The following is a 16,462-nucleotide window of genomic DNA, read 5'->3' on the forward strand; positions in this document are numbered from 1 at the left end:
CGTGCGTCTCGGCCATGGCTTTGCATGGCTGTAAGTGCGGCTGAGCGCATATGCAGCCGTGCACCGTGCTTTAGAGGTACAGTAATCCGCCGAGTGTGCAAAGAGTGGGCGTGCCGAGACAGCGTGACGCCATGTAAGCTGTCTTCCCGCGCATTTAGTATTGGAGGTTGTGTAATCTCGAGTTTCGGTCACCTGTAGGAGCGAGAGGCAGACAAAGCATTCGCTTCCTGCTGCTGCGTCGCCCCAGTTTGCGCGACACTATCAGCCCCGGAGGCGGAGTGCACGCGAAAGCTTGGCTGGCTTCGCGCACACCGCCGATACCGCCAATTGAAGATATTATTGACGTACGTGGCATGAAACTGTGTCATTCATCGCCGACTCCCAAATTTATCAAAATGAATTGTTTTCTCATTTGTATTTGCTTTTTTCGATTGCCCGATAATTTGGAAAATTGTGCAACTCCTTTCCGTGTACATACCTGCCAACGTTCCTGATTCGCCCTGGAGACTCGATTTTTTACTGAACTTTCCGATTGTACGATCACTGTCTTATATCTCCCGAGAAGTGGTCTCTGTTCGCGCAATAATGGTTTTCGTGAAACCGGCACCGCGGAATCTACAGCCACATCTAAGCAGCCGACATGGCAGCCAACTACGGTGCTTTTAAGCCAGAGCCAATGTAGCTTTTGCATTTCATGCATGCCTTCCTCTATGGCGCATCTTGTTGCTGCTGCTTGTGTGTATGATTAGTGTTGGCTAGGCCGTGTGTATGCGGTGCACCGTGTAAAGTTACAATACTTGTGTGCTTGATGCCATGGCGCTATCAAAGCCCAAGAAAAGGTATTTGCAGAAGTTTTTGCGATCTTCTGAATTTTCGTGCTTTTTGACAACAAGAAAAGGAGAACATTTAGCATTTTGTACAACGTGTGGATGCGACGTCAGTATGTCTCATGGTGGCGAAGTCGACTTGAAACTGCATGTTTTCACTGTGAAGCATCAAAGCTAAGTTCACACTGCTGAGCAGCAAGGCAACATAGTGAACTTTCTCCGGAACAACTGTGACAACAGTGTCGTACGTGTGGAGTGCCTGTTTACGGGATTCCTCGTCGAACACAACCCCTTAGTGTCAGCGACCACGTTGGACCTCTTCTACGGGAAATGTTTCCTAAATGCGACGAGGCGAGGCGTTATGGAAGTGGATGCAACTCGAACGCAACTTTGATAAAACGCAACTCTAAAGAATGCGGAGGTGGCCAACCTGAAATTTATTTCACAGGCATCGCTCTCGAGTCTTCGTTTCTCTATTCAGAGTTTCCCTCAGCTGCTGCCCCAAGATTCCAATGAATCTGCTGAAGACGCTTTAGATGCTCTCGAAGCTGAGTTTGCCACACTACAGGTGTACAGTCTACCAGAGGATATTCTGAATGAAGAAAGGTGGGTTGGCAGTGTTCTATGGTTGGAAAAATGAAAAAACACTGATGAAAAACATGTTTCACCGAGTTGCTAAGTTGATGTTGGGTTTACTCGTGATACTGCATAGCAAGCAGAATGGGAGAGGATTTTTAGCACGGCGCGAAAAACTAGGACTGAATTCCGCTGATCAATGTGCAAAACAACCCTCCAACACCTCCTCTAGTGAAGAGCCGTCAATCTGGACCATGTTTTGAGCAAAGCTACTCCGACAAGTTAAATTTTTGAAGTGAGCAAAGTCGGCTACTGCAAGGTCCCTGCAAAAGGACTCGTCGAACACTGCCTGAAAATTTGAACGAAATCCCCCCCCCCCTCTTCCCCGTTGGCGCGAATGAAAAGGCTCCCAATTTTTTATCTCGCCAGGTTGGCAGGCATGCATGTCAGAAAAATTGATCAGCAACTGTACATATTTGCATAAAACGTCAAATTTCAACACAAAGAAATTTCGATACAACAGAGCAAATTGCCGATCTTACTGACTTCGTTAAGTCAACTCTTGCTACAATGGACCCTGATAATCCGACAAAAAACGTCCGTTGGATCCGAAGTCTGTAATATCCGAAACTCCTCACTTCCGAAACGTTTGTCACGATGTCTAACAGCTTTATTGCAAAGAGTGAGTGACGAACTTCCAAAGTAAAAAACAAACAAAAAAGTCGCAGTTTTGCCCAAAAGGCGGAACATCGATTGTGATACCAAATTAAGCAAGAAAAGCAAGCCAGCAGCAGTGAGCGAATTGACGTTTGTGCTGTCTGTCACTTCAATGCGAACTAAACATCGAAAGCACAGCACGTACGAAACTACCGGCACTGGGCGTGCTTTGTCCACATCGCAGATTGCTTTGAAGATGAAGCCCGCGCCGACGCGCACTTTGTTCACATTGCAGATCGCTTTCAAGATACAACGCTTGCGCGGTCGCGCACCTTATCCACATCTCAGGTCGCTTTCAAGATACGGTGCCCGGGTGGGCGCGCACTTTGTCCACATCGCAGATTGCTTTCAAGATACTGTGGCCATGCCGTAAGCAGCAGCAGCCACCAGAGTAGAACCCCCTTACCCCCTTGTGCCTCACGCGCGAAGGATGAAGGCGCTTTTTTGCCCCACCTTCCTCCTTCGTGCGCACAATATTGAGCCGTGATCGGCGCCTGACCCTCGCAAGTCAGTTGGCAGCCTGTGTCGACACGGCAAAGTATGTTTTATGCACCTGATTTTGGCAAAAATTGTCGCTGATTTCTTCTGCTGTAGTCGATAGTCTGTTGTAGTGCGGTCCGTTCAAAGTGAACTTTGTTCCGTTAATAAAAAGGTAGAACAAACTAAGGTTGAAATATGGTCTGTTATATTTGAAAGTCTGCTGTACACGGGTCCGTTGTAATGAGTGTAGACTGATATCGAGGTTTAACTGTGATCATAATATTTTTTTTTTTTTTTGAGCAAGCAATAGTGCCCTTGGGAAAATAAAGGCGCTGCGCTCCCATGGCTCTTTTTAACCCTTTGAGGGTCGAATTATTTTGAAAAAAAAAAAACTTTCCTAGGTGGTCAAATTACTTTATTGCGGATCTTGAATGTACAAAATGTATAAACTCGGGAATAAACAGTAAAAAAAAATTAGGAACAGTATTTTGGTGTCGGCATCACTTAGAACCGCAAAATGTTCAGTAGTATTTCAGAGTGTGGTACTCCTTGAAACATAGGTCTACGAACAGTGCCTTATCGCAGTCTGCACACCTAAAATGTGTGTTTGTTCTCCTCTTGGAGCGACGAGCTGTGTTGGCACACACATGACATCTTCTCTGCATGCGGCTGCCTTGGGCAGAGGTCTGAGGCACCCTCTCGCGTAAGCGCGTTGCCGCAGAGAGCGAGAATACCTCGTGGGTGGCGGTGATAAACAAGCAAAGAGCAGCGCCAATCAAGATAGAAATCAACTTCCGCCGCCCCTGCAAGAGAGTGCCGACAAAGAGAAAAATCACGTTTCGCGCGCCTCCGTTGCGTTCACGCGGCGAAACTGAAACCGCAAAAGGGGTGTTGCCGCAGTCTGCGCGACGCACTGAAGCTAGAAATCAGTTCTGTTTATCTCCGCAAGAAGGTAGCACAAATTTCAAATGCTTGGTAAGTCCTAAGAGGTGGTAGCACCTCCCAGTGAGCATGCATCGTCATAATGGCGCAAAATTTCAAACGGAGGGTCGAAACCGCCGCCGTACATATACGGCAGAAACCTTCAACAGGTTAAAGCAATGATCATTTGGGGATGGCAAGCAAAGGTTCGAAGCCATTGATTCTCAAGCATGTTGGTGGTCCCAAGGAACCCTGCTAAGCTCTATGAAGCACAAGGAACCCTTCCTCCCCTCACCCCTAATAGAGAGGCTAGGCGTAGCGCGCAGCATGTGTGGGGCCAATGGTGGTGTTGGGCAGGCTAGTTTGACGGTGACGTGCAACCCACATTATCCTAACTAATTGCAATAGTTATGAGCCAAGATAAGACAGCATCGCAACCAAGGTATACTGAGAAAGAATGAGTTTTCAGTCCTGATCACACTGGGACACTCATAACATTTCATCACAAGAGGTCTTGGAATTAGTGCTGACTCTACTTTGACTACAGTAAAACATTAACTCGACTTTACGTGACCAAAAATAAAGTCTGAATTAACCGAATGTCCAATTATCGAGGGTATCGAGAAAGCAATAAACAATACTTACTACATCAACACGCTTTTATTTACTGAATGAATTAACAAATACTGTTTCGACTTTGTGTAAGAGCGTTGCAATTCTCGTCATCTCGTGTCTGATTAGTGCTCGCAGCGGCAAAGGCCTCACAACTTCCTTTGGAGTGCGGCCACGGCACACATCTTCATCTGAGACATTCTTTTCAGTACTGTGTGCACATCTTCATTTTTTTCGCCAGTGAGCTGGTCGCCAACAGATCGTCCGTCCATTGCAATGTGATCGGTGCTCTTTATCTTCAACAGCTTTGCACCAAGTCAAGGTGAAACTACTATTTGCCGCAACCGCTGCCAACGGAACCGCGGCCGCTGTCGATGCGATCATGGCCGACAACCTTGGGCTTCTGATGGCAGGCGGCCGACACACGTGCCTGGTCGAAAGGAAACTAATGTTTGCCGCAACCTCTGCAGATGAAACAGAGGTGGTCATTGATGTGATCATGGAGGGCGACTACGGAGTTATGAAGGCATGCAGCCAGCTGCCACCGCAGTTTTTTCTGTGCTGATAAATGCAAGAATGAAGGTTTAAAGGGGCCCTGAACCACCCCTCGGGCTTGGTGAAATAACATAATCCGCGGGTAGCATACACTGTTGTGAACATCTCAGCCAAGTTCTGCTGTCGTACGCAGTCCGTGGAGCTCGCAAGCGGAGCGCGAAGTCGCCCTTTTCTCAAATGCTCTCGTCTCAAAAACCCCATGATCCTCGCTCTTTTCTGTGTGCTCTATTTCGTCATAAAGCACACTCCAATACGTGGCTGCTATTGGTCGCTGCGCTCGGCTACACCGCAGCCACCGCGAGGTGCCGCCACGAGTCCAGTGGCTAAGCGCACTGCGGCTCACTGAGGACAGCCACGTTTGGCTTATGTTTAGCGCGGCATAGGCACCAAATTGGAAATTTGAACTGCGCGCCACGGTGACGTCTTCGCCGTAGCCTTCGCAGTGCAAGGCATTGGAGGAGGAAGGGGAGCACAGCTGAGGCCGTGTTTGATTGCCGATAACTCCGCTTCTGCTGAACGCATTGAAGTACTTTTTGCGGCAAAGCTGTTCTAAAATAGCCTGTCTTCACTTCAGATGTCTTTCTCCACTTCGATAAAAAGGGGTTCAAGTCCCCTATAAGGGCACAATTAGGCGCGAATTGTTGAGACTTTGCTGTCGGTCACATATCACGTACGATTTCCGCTGATGACTATGGCAATCCAGACTCTATCGCTTTGTTTCGGTTGGACGCTAGCGCCATTTTTGCACATTTGCTTAGTGCATATGTGGTGCTCTGCCCTTGCTGAGCTACCGTAATAGAACCAGCTAGGTTGTGCTAATTTCTAATCCTCCGATGTACACGTCAGTGCGCACGCTAGCGGCACCTATCTGCAAATGGCAGAAATGCGCATTGTTCGCCATGTTAGCTACTTTGCGAGCTCAGAGCCAGGAAAAATTGAGCAGTGGCTTGTGGAACCCTAAGGAGGGGCCTGCGAAACCCACTTTGAGAACCCATGTTCTAAGCCTTGCTCATTACCGTTACCTATACAGGGCTACCTACACTCCTGAGCTTATCACTTAACAACTGGCGCAAGACCATATGCCTCTGAGTTAACACAGACATTTGATGCTGTCTAATAATACACTAGTTGGTGAGACAGTGTGACTTACTTAATTTTCGAAATTAACAATAGTCAGATAAACACGCTCTTTCTTTAACTCTTTCATTACCATGCCTATACAAATCGATCACCGGTGATCGATGCTTTAGATCACCAATTTCGACATGTTGGAGCTGTTTCTTATCCACTTAAGGCCATCCAGTACAGGCACTGAACTTTTAGAATCAGATAAAATTTTCGCACTTCGGCGACATTGTGATTTTTGATTAACCTTTTTGTCAACTAATGTGCATATGTTGTAGTGAAAAGAGGCGTGGCTGTCACCTTCTGCTGTGCACGAGAAAAAAGCATGCCACTCATGATTACATTGCACTAGCATCAAAATTTTGTAATCAAATGACTCCCAGCAAGTCAAGAATTAAATTATATCGCTGGCTTTGTCGTCCGACAGTGCTGAGTGGTGATAATTAATTGAAAATATCGCCAGCTGTTCACTAGTGAGCTTTGGTTTGGAGTCCGAGTCGTTTTATTCCGCCAAAGTGTATTTCTGAAGGTCCGCTGCATGCCCAACATGTGGACCTGGCGTTTTCAATCAGCTTCCAAGAGTTTCCGTTTCGCTTCTTTCGTAAAATCCTGGCAAGGGGTGCTGCCGGTGTCACTGCACAGTTATTGAAAGTCACTCCCATGGCGTCGTCCCGCGCAGCTGTGTCGCGAGCAAAGCGTCGTGCTTGAAACTATGCTGCATCCGCACTTCAATTTAGTGATGAGGACTCGAGTTATGATTCAGAAGATGACAGCAAAATAGATTCAAGCTCTGATGGCAACAATGCTTTGAGTCAGCTTGGGACATTCACAGTTCACCGGTGAGTTTCGTTTACGGCCGTGAGCGGTCTCCTTCTTTGTGCATGCTTATCTGCCTATCTTTTTGCACGACCTGGGAGCTCTGCTGATTATCTTCAGGGTGCATACTTTGCTTGGTCATGATGTGCGGCCACCGACATCAAAGAAACTTCCGTTCACGCCAAGAAGGCCGCTCATAGCACATCTTGGCCCAGCACTACAAAGCAGCGCAAGACAGTTTACAATGTTGTGGGATTTCTTTCTACTCTTCTCTGCAGACGTGATAAAGAGAATCTGCAAAAATGCAAACAGATATGCTTGGATGCATAATCTTGTAATTGCCCAGCTACGCTGAGAGCAATCCGTCCTGGAAGAGGTGCACGACTCTAGATGAGCTGGTGAAGTACGTTCCTTAAACTTCTCATCAGACCATCCTCAGAAGATGCCGAAAAGGCGGAACTGCACAATGTCTTATGAGGACGACAAAGTTGAACAAAAACCAGACGATTTGTGGGAAAAGCGCGGAGTGCACCTATGCTTCACAAAATCCAAGAACTGCTTCACCGTATGGCATGAGTGATGAACTGGTCTTAGTTTCTTTTTTGTATCCAAAGGATGGCTGTGTACTGAGCATTTACTTTCTTCAGGCACTATTCCTGGGTTTATCTTTGAAATGTGTATTCTGAATTTCCTTTGATATTAATGTTTTTGTTATCATGTTTATTGTTGTTATCAACTGGCAGCAAAAATGGTGCTTTATAGAATTTGTATGTTTTACCTAATAATTTTCTTGTTTCGCAATGCATGTTTTTGGAAAGAACATTTTATTATGTACAATATGCTATGCTGCAATGTGTGCTGGAATATTATTTGTAGTGGTAAATATTTTTTTTCTGAGAGCTATAAAAAACGACCATTTTCTCGCGGTAACGAAAGAGCTAATGGCTTACTAGTCTATTTTGTGGTGTTTACAACATAATTGCAATGTTCTGACGTGTTGCAGTAAAAAAAAACTTGCTAATAAATGCATCTGCATATGATTATATTAAATATTTGATTCAATATTCGAAGCTAAGTATTCATATTCGATTCATATTAAAACAAGTTTATATTTGTACACCCCACCTTATCTCTGTTTGTTACAATTGGAGGCATGCTACATTTTTTATTGTTTTGAAACAAAATCAAGTGCATGTATAGATTGAAGTACACATTTTCTTCTACTATGAACCCATAAAAATTATTGATTATATTCAATATTTGATTCAATATTCGAAGCTAAGTATTCATATTCAATTCATATTAAAACAGGTTTATATTTGTACACCCCACCTTATCTCTGTTACAATTGGAGGCAGGCTACATTTTTTATTTTTAAATAAAATCAAGTGCATATATAGGTTTAAGTACACATTTTCTTCTACTATGAACCCATAAAAATTATTTCCACATAGAGTTGGGTAAGTATTACCAGCTAAAGTGGCGGTGTGTTAGGACACTTAGTCTACCTCATCTTTTAATTCGACCAGTTCTGTCTGTCCCATCAAGGTTCAATCAACAGAGGTGGTCTGTGTTGAAAATTTTGACATTTCGCTAGACAGTGTCAAGGACGAGCTTCAGGCTGCTCAATGCATTATTAGTAGGAATCTGCAATTATTAAAAATTTTGAATACAAATCAAGTGCTCTTTCCTATTCAATTCATATTTCATTAGAGAATTCACTCTTGAAAATTGTCGAATATTAATTTCTATTCAAATATATTAGGCATAAATGTACAGGAGTCTACAGGGAAAAAGGCTGATGCAAGAGGGGACTGTTCCGAATGATTCTGCTGGAGAAGAGCCAGGGTTGTACAGCGGCAGCAACATCAGAGTGATCACATGGAGCAGCAACTTCTGCTCAACATAATTTCCTCATACAATAAGGATTTCTTGTCTTTAGACAGCATATGAGTTTGCTTTTTCAATTTAGGCTCAGCAGTTTATTATTTGACCAGTCTCACCATGCCTTCATCCCTTCAAGTCCATGTGCAGTGCTATAGCATTACATTTAGAGGCACACACAAATGGTAAACTTAACGCTACTGTGACCTGTATTGCTCCAACTTCTAAAATTTGGTGCAGCTAGACAAAAACTACACTGTATGATCATTGTATGGTATGGGTAAATGCTGTTTCAAATGAGTAACTTTGCTTTTTTGCTTGTGTTGCAGTGGAGATGGGACTTTAAGGAAAAACATCGACCTGTGGAGGAAATGGAATGTGGCTAATGGAAACAGCATTCATGGGTGCGTAATTACCCCCTCCCCTCTTCTTTTCAGTTTTGTAAATGAAAGATGGAGTTACTGATATTTATGTAGGCATTATACTCAAAGCCAGACCCACAGCACATTTAAAGAAGAAAAGCTGGCCAAGAATCGGTCCCTGTGGAACTCCACCTACCATATTTTTCCATGTATAACCCGCCACCGCGTGTAACCCACACCCCCAATTACAACAGCTTGGAAATAAAATAAAATATATCCGCAGAAATAACTGCGTACAACAATGCTCAGGTTTTTGCAAAAAAAGTCTCCATTTGCGAATGCGCAACTCATCCGCTTCGTATCATTTGCCACTGGCTCTGTCCCTGCATTCTTTGGCAATGCTGACATCACGTACAAATCAGTCGCATGATATGTGATGTGAATTGGATAACTTCATAGCTAGCTAGCATTTACATGACAGTGGATGACAGCGGGGATGGAGCAGCCCTCGCATGGGCAACAGCGGTGGAGAAAGCGCGACCGAGCCAAAAAATCTACCGGTGATTTGGCTCACGGCCGTATCGCGAAGCGCTTCACGCGGACCAAGGCAGCGGGTGATGTACGAGTGATGTACGAGCCTGGTGAGGGGCCTTTAAGGGGGGACATGGGGATCAAAGCAAACTTCTTTATTTACCAGCCGATTTTGATGAAATTTTGCACAGGTGTTAATAACATCACATAAACAAAACTGTGAAAATATGGCTGCAATATCTGAAGTACTTTTTTGTTTACAAAATTTTTCTGCTTTCATTTTTGCAAAATGCCTGCACACCTGTATATTGATATTAGGAGTTCAAGCAAACATTGATAGCACTCCTATATGTATCCTCCACACAGTGACATTCCTATAATTTTTTTAGCCTAGCAGATTTTTTTTATATTCTCATTCCTTGGTAGCTACTTCAGTTGCATGAAAATCTCGACTGTGAAAACAAAAGATAACAAATTATTGAAGCAACTATTTTGAAAACAAAACATGTCACTGTGTGCAGTGGTGCACAATGAGTGTAACAAAACAAACGGTGTAAAAATATTCATAACAGTGGCTGAGATATTGGCTTTGCAAGTTGACCTTGGTGGTAGAAAAAAGTTTTGAGAAAAAGGTGTTCGAAGTTTTGAGCCATGTTTATTCGAGTAGAAACCACCGGCCTTGTAGGTGCAGGTGTCAGGTTGATCTCTTGGCTTCTTGGATCTTTTATGCTTGCTTTCATGTGCTTTTTGTGCCCTCTTCTTGCTCAAGGCATCTTTCTCAGCCGCTCGACTCGCTTGAGTCCGTCACCACCGAGCATGCTCCTCCCGCCGTAAACCCCATCTTCCGTTCGGTTGCCGGCACAGAACCAAGTGACGCGCGGACAGTGGCGGCGGTCATATTCAATACCTCTGACAAGATGAATTGTGACTCAAGATGCGACTGTATGGTGCGACCGTTGCTGATGCACGGTTCGTTTTCACGGCCGGCAGACGCACGCGCTTGGACCGCACTTTCGTCGTTCATCTCGGTGACGGCGGTGGCACAATCGGGGTACGTCGCGGAGTATTTACGGGACGTCGCAGGCCCGGAAGCATCGGAAACGGCCGTTATTAGTTCGGTATCATCACCATTGGAGCTCAAGGCTGCAACAGCCTGCGAACTGCCCGGCAATGCGTCGACAGTCTCTCTTGCAAGCTAGCGCGCGGACACATCTCTGCTAGGACTACTTATCGTTCGGATGTTCGGCGGCTTGCGCTTGCGGCTGCCGAAGCGGTGCTTGGTCGCGTATTTCGTCGTCCACGTCCGCCCAGTCATGCTCGAAACCACAAAATGAAATAGAAAACTCAAATCGGAATAAAGCGATGAAGCGGCGGTGTACCTCGAATATCTAACACGTAAACAAAGGCGCAGCAGCCAGCGCGCGAAGAAACGGGAGAAGCAGACGCCGCAGCAGCTCGCTTCCAGACCCGGCCAATGGGGCGGCTCATAGAACGCACGTGACGGAGCAAGCCAATCGGCGGCCGTAACAAGCAGCTCCGCGACCTTCAGACTTTTTATGTTTTTATGCTTGCTCTTCTCTCTCTCAGGAAATGAAAGAGGGGCGTCAAAAGGCGAAGAGGCGCGCTTTTCAACGGTACCAGCATGGCCGCGCCGCGTACTGCCGTTCCGGAGCTAGGGGCGCTCGAAAACCGCGACTTTTCCACCGATTTTCACGAAATTTTCGCTGTATTGCCTGGTGTATATATTTATTTATGGTACTTAGCAGTCGTTTTCAGCGGAAATACTTGGAAAAATTATAGAAAAGGGGTCAAAGATTCGGAATCTGCAACTTTCTAAAAAGTGATTTTTGGGTCGTTTTTCCATAGTTGATCCCCGCGTCCCCCCTTAAAGGGCCCCTCACCAGGCCCCATAGCAAATTTTGCTTATACATTGGAAGTTACGTGTACTCTGGGGAGCATTCTGCCGCAAAAATTTTTCAAATCGGCTCAATAATAGCCGACATAGAAATATTTCAGTGCCGTGAACCCATGATTTCAGCAGGCGGGCTCCACTGGCAAGCCAGACTCTCTCCACTTGCCCTGTCTAGCCTCCGCAAGCGAAATTCCTTCCCTGCGTTCTCCCATACCGGACCTCGAGGACCGTATGATGCCTACGTCACAGGCCCTGCCTCCTTTTTTTTTTCCTCGTTTTCCTCTTTTTTTTTTTGCAGCGTTGCACTTTTCGGCTGACAGCATGCGCGCAAGCTGTTATGTCTCGTTTCGCACCGCACACGATTTTGTGCGTTGTGCACATGGACACATGACTAGCGGTATAATTCAGTGCTACAGTCGCCGACCGTTTTTTCAGACCTCACGGGGACTGCGGAAATGTCCGAATAAACAGGTGTCCGAAAAAGCAGATTAAAAAAAAAGAAATCCTTTATTTCCATGCACTTATTCGGGCTCGGCAGTAAGCTTGAAGAAATCGTGAATGCGCCGCGCCGTTGCACGTTGTTCCGTTTAGGCGCATTCAGATAAGCCTGAATCTCAGAGATGGTCGTACGGTCACTATAGGCAGCTGAAAGCACAGTCACTGCTTGTACACGCTCCGCATGCGACGGCAGCGTAGCACATGGTGCGTCATCTTCCGACCCAGAGCCATCGTCCGCCGGCGCAGTGGAAACTTGAGGAATGATCTCGCCGTCGTCGAGTTCTGCACATGTCAGTACAGCATTATCAGCACCTGTGAAACTCTCAAATGAGATGGTGTCCGGAATCGCAATGCAACCACTGCGCAGGTCTCGGTAGAACATTTTCGGCGTCAGTAGGGAGCACATCGGAAGGCGACAAATCCTAGGCCTCCCGGCACCCGCTTGCCGGCATTCCCCAGCGCAGTCTGCGCGGGCACTGTCGGCGCCATTAGACAATTGACGCGATGTTTCCGTATGCCACGTTGCATCTCTGCAACCTCGACACAGCATACAAAGCAAACATCACCATGCCGTCACGCCGACACTTGTCGCACAAACGAAAAAGGTGGCCTGCTCGCAGCGTCGTGCACGAAGAAAGAAACAAATCAGCTGCTGGATTGTCTTGACATGGCGTACTAAGCTGAGACCGGAACTGCTGTAGCTACGAACCAGGCAGAAACGATGATGATGAACGGGTAATTTGCAGTAGCGCCACTTCGTGGGGCAGCAAGGAGGCTCCATTCAAAACAAAAATGGCGTTCAGCAAGTCGAACCATGCACCGGTCAGAGTCGGTGCATGGTGCTCTCGATCGAGTTGGCTCAAGGAGTGTCCGGAAAATCAGACGAGAGGTTGCAAGGTGTCCGAACTTTCGGCATTATGGTCTATGGGGAGAACGGCAGTGCCGCGAAGCAGACCGAATAATCGAGCATGTCTGAATTTTTGGAGTCCGAAAAATCAGTCGGCGACTGTACATGAATACTGAGGCAGAACAAGCGGATCGCAGAGCGTGATCATTCGCTGGAACACGGTAGAAAATGGCATAGTTTCAGTACCTGCACACGTGACCGCACAACCGTGCGGACAAGCAGACGAAGCGGAAGTACACCTCTCTTGCTTCGGTGTGAAGTAAAACAAAAAACACGCAGACATTCCCTTTGTGTGTTTTATTATTTCTCTAAAATTCAATTCGTCGATTCAAGCAACAGATCACACAAATAACAGATGGTGCCTTGAATAATTCTCCAAGTCACGTGTCGCCATGAGCCACGTCACACTGCGGACCCAAGTACGTAGGCGCAGGGACACAAGTACGTTACCATCCGGCTTGGAGCGCAGCAGCCGTGAGGAGAAGGGAAAATGGCATTCGGATTGAAATTTCAGACCTTTCCGCGGTGTGTAGCTATGTAATTCTTTGCAAACATGATCGTTGGCGCGCATTGTATGCTCTGCGCTTGTCAGCTCAATATGGCCAAACCTGCTACAGTAGAATCTCGGTGATACGAACCCGGCTGGTACGAATTTCGGTGTGATACGAATTCATTAAATTCCCCCGCCCAAAAGCATTGTGTGCAATGGGCCAAAATTCGGATGTTCCGAATACTTTTCCGCGTCGCGCCGGGTGATACGAACTTCGGTACCGCAACCGTCGAGCCACCACCAGCGCAAAAAAAAAAAAAAAAAAAGACCGGCGCAGCGTGCGCCCGTGCCGGTTTGGGATTCCGCGTCAGCAGGGAGGCTAACGAGGCAAGGGAAGCTTTCTCGCTCTCTCTCGTTTTTGGGGGCGGTCTCTTCGCCTTTTTCTTTTTACTTTGTTGTTGCCCGAGGCTGGCGCCGCTGCTTATTGGTCCGTTCGCCCTGCGAACCAGCCAACCCAACCGGCCGAGCGCGATTTGTCCTCTCCACATTTCTCGCGGCCCTGCGCGCCCGCTCCGCCGGTCTTTCCGCGACAGCCAGCGAGCAGATCTTCACGCTAGCAGCAGCTCCCGCTTCTTTGTTTCCTCGTGCGCGACGACTACGGAAGTGCAGCGTGTTGTTTGCGTGTGTCGTTGAGCATTGATCGCGAAGGTACTGCAATCAGCAAGATGTCGCGAAAGTGGAAGGCGCTGTCCTTGAAGGACAAACTGGATATTTTGAAGAAGGTGGACGAAGAACCCAAGAAAAGGCGCATTGACATGGCCAAGGAATTAGGCCTGCCAATTTCTACGCTGTCTACCATCGTCGGTCAGCGTGACCAAATTATGCAGAATGTGCAGCACTTTGGCGTAAACTCCAAAGAAGCGAAGACTGCTCACCATGTAAAGTTAGAAGAAGTTCTGCTAACATGGTTTAAAGAGGTCACCGCGGCTGGCGTCAACGTTGACGGAAAAGTTCTGCGTGAGAAGGCTGCGGACATCGCACTCACGCTTGGAATTGAAAATTTTCAGGCCTCTGGTGGTTGGATTCACCGATTTAAGGCACGGCATGACCTCTCCTACAAAACCGTTTGCGGCGAAGGGAAAAAGGTTGACGCCTCCGTCGTTGAAGATTGGATGGCAACCACGCTGCAGTCTCTCATCACGGGATATGACGCTCGCGATGTTTTTAACATTGACGAGGCAGGGCTTTTTTACAACCTTCAGCCCGAAAAGAGTCTCTGCTTCAAGGGCGAAGCCTGCCAGGGAGGACAGAAAAGTAAGCAGCGTGTGACTGTTTTGTTTTGCTGCAACGCTGACGGGTCAGAAAAAATGAAACTGACCGTCATTGGAAAATACCAAAAGCCCCGATGCTTCAAGGCAGCCGGTCGTTTGCCCTGCACATATAAAGCCAATAAAAAGGCGTGGATGACGTCGGCTCTGTTCATGGAGTTCGTGACATACTTGGACAATAGGATGTCATGCAAGAACAGGAAGATTGTTTTGCTGCTGGACCAGTGTGCGGCGCATCCAAAGCACATGACGTTACAGAGCATCAAAGTGGTATTCCTGCCCCCGAACGCCACTAGTCATTTGCAGCCACTGGATGCTGGCATTATAAGAAACTTGAAGCACCACTTTAAAGGTTTGTTGGTGCGCCGCCTCCTTGCGAAGATTGACCGCAAGGACCCAAATATGCAGATCAGTCTTTTGGACACCATGCATTTTATTGCAGTGGCCTGGGAGCGCGTCTCCCCTGCAACCATTGCGAATTGTTTCGCAAAGTGTGGGATTTTTAAATCCGCAGTGGCTACCACCTCGCAAGTGCCAGATCCATTTCCGGTTGATGTCTGGAACCAGCTTGGCGCTGACTGCAGTGCCGACGATTTCGTCACCGCGGACGACGATCTCGTCACCTGTGGTCTGCGCACAGTGGAAGACATCGTGGAGGATGTATCGTCGCAGCCTCAAATTTCGACCAGTGACGATGAAGAAGACGAGTGCCAAAATGGTGAAGAGCAAGCACCGTCGGCAGCCGAAACAATGCACGCTCTCGATATTCTGCGGCGTGCTGTGACGTCCGAGACCGTGCGTGAGGACACCACAGCCCAGTTCTTCAGCTTCCAAAATTCTCTGCTGGCCGACCTCGCGGAGAAGAAGACGCAGAAGGACATACGCGACTTTTTTGCTCGTAAATAAATTTTTTTTGTGCGTGTCTCATGGTTTCGGGACAGATTTTGCTCGTTTTTTGGTGATACGAAATTGCGGGTGATACGAATATTTTCGCCTCCCCTTGAGATTCGTATCACCGAGATTCTACTGTATAAGGTGTGGCTTCACAGCGGCCCACACCGTGCTGCCATGAAGCCAGACTTTAAGGCGTATTTTGCATATAGCTCGTACCTCAACTTTACTGTTAATTTTTAAAAATTTTGGTGCGGGTTACGTGCAAAATCAAGTAATATTTTGCCCATACTACAGTCAAACCTCGATATATCGAACACGGATATATCGAATTATTGCGTATATCGAACAATTTCTATATCACATGGAAAATCGCATGCATTTTTAATTCTTTATTTCGAACGGGGCCGGATGTAAAATGGATATATCGAAGTCCGCCGCCCCAGACCAAGTGCGGTCTGTTGACAGGAGGCGAGCTTTCCCGCAACACTCTCGAAGATAGCGGCGGCGCGATCGGCGTACCAGACTGCTGCATACGACAGCTGCCCACATTGGTTGCGCCGAGGGCGCCATTTGAACGTAGCGGCGTACACACGCGGCGGCTTGGAGCCAGCACGGCCGCCTCGATCACGCGCGCACCTATGCGCGCACGGCGGGGCAAGCCGCCTCGATCACGCGCGCACGGCGAGGCTTGCCCCCGCCGTGCGCGCGTGATTGAGGCGGCCGGGGAGCCAGTTGGAGTGCTTTGTCGGTGCTGAGCCACACATCATGTGCATTGCGGACTTCGTTGGCGGTGACGACAGCACCGGAACAGTGGCGGAGTTAACAGACGTGGATATCGCGGCAGAAGTGACTGCTGAGCGCCCAAGCGAAGACGCTGCCAAGGCTGATCCAGCAAGCGCTGATGTTGCCCCGCTCCCAACTGCAACTGAGGCTGTAGCTGCTTTGGCCGTTGTACGCCGCTACTGCGGCGCAATAGAAGGCACTGGACTGTCCCTTGTGGACCGTTTGGACTATGTTGAGGACGCCG

The 16,462-nt window shown here is 47.5% G+C and overlaps 1 protein-coding gene across 3 annotated transcripts in view; it reads left to right on the forward strand.

Annotated features, from left to right (window-relative positions):
• Nsun2 (tRNA (cytosine(34)-C(5))-methyltransferase Nsun2) overlaps positions 1-16,462 on the forward strand; it is a 162,008-nt gene that overhangs the window by 38,165 nt on the left and 107,381 nt on the right. For all 3 annotated transcript variants that reach the window (XM_055061851.2, XM_055061849.2, XM_055061850.2), the window contains exon 9: positions 8,843-8,917. In XM_055061851.2, the coding sequence (XP_054917826.1) occupies positions 8,843-8,917 (75 nt within the window). The remainder of the gene's footprint in view (positions 1-8,842; positions 8,918-16,462) is intronic.

Source organism: Dermacentor andersoni, chromosome 1, assembly GCF_023375885.2.
Source record: "Dermacentor andersoni chromosome 1, qqDerAnde1_hic_scaffold, whole genome shotgun sequence".
In the NCBI taxonomy this organism is placed as follows: domain Eukaryota; kingdom Metazoa; phylum Arthropoda; class Arachnida; order Ixodida; family Ixodidae; genus Dermacentor; species Dermacentor andersoni.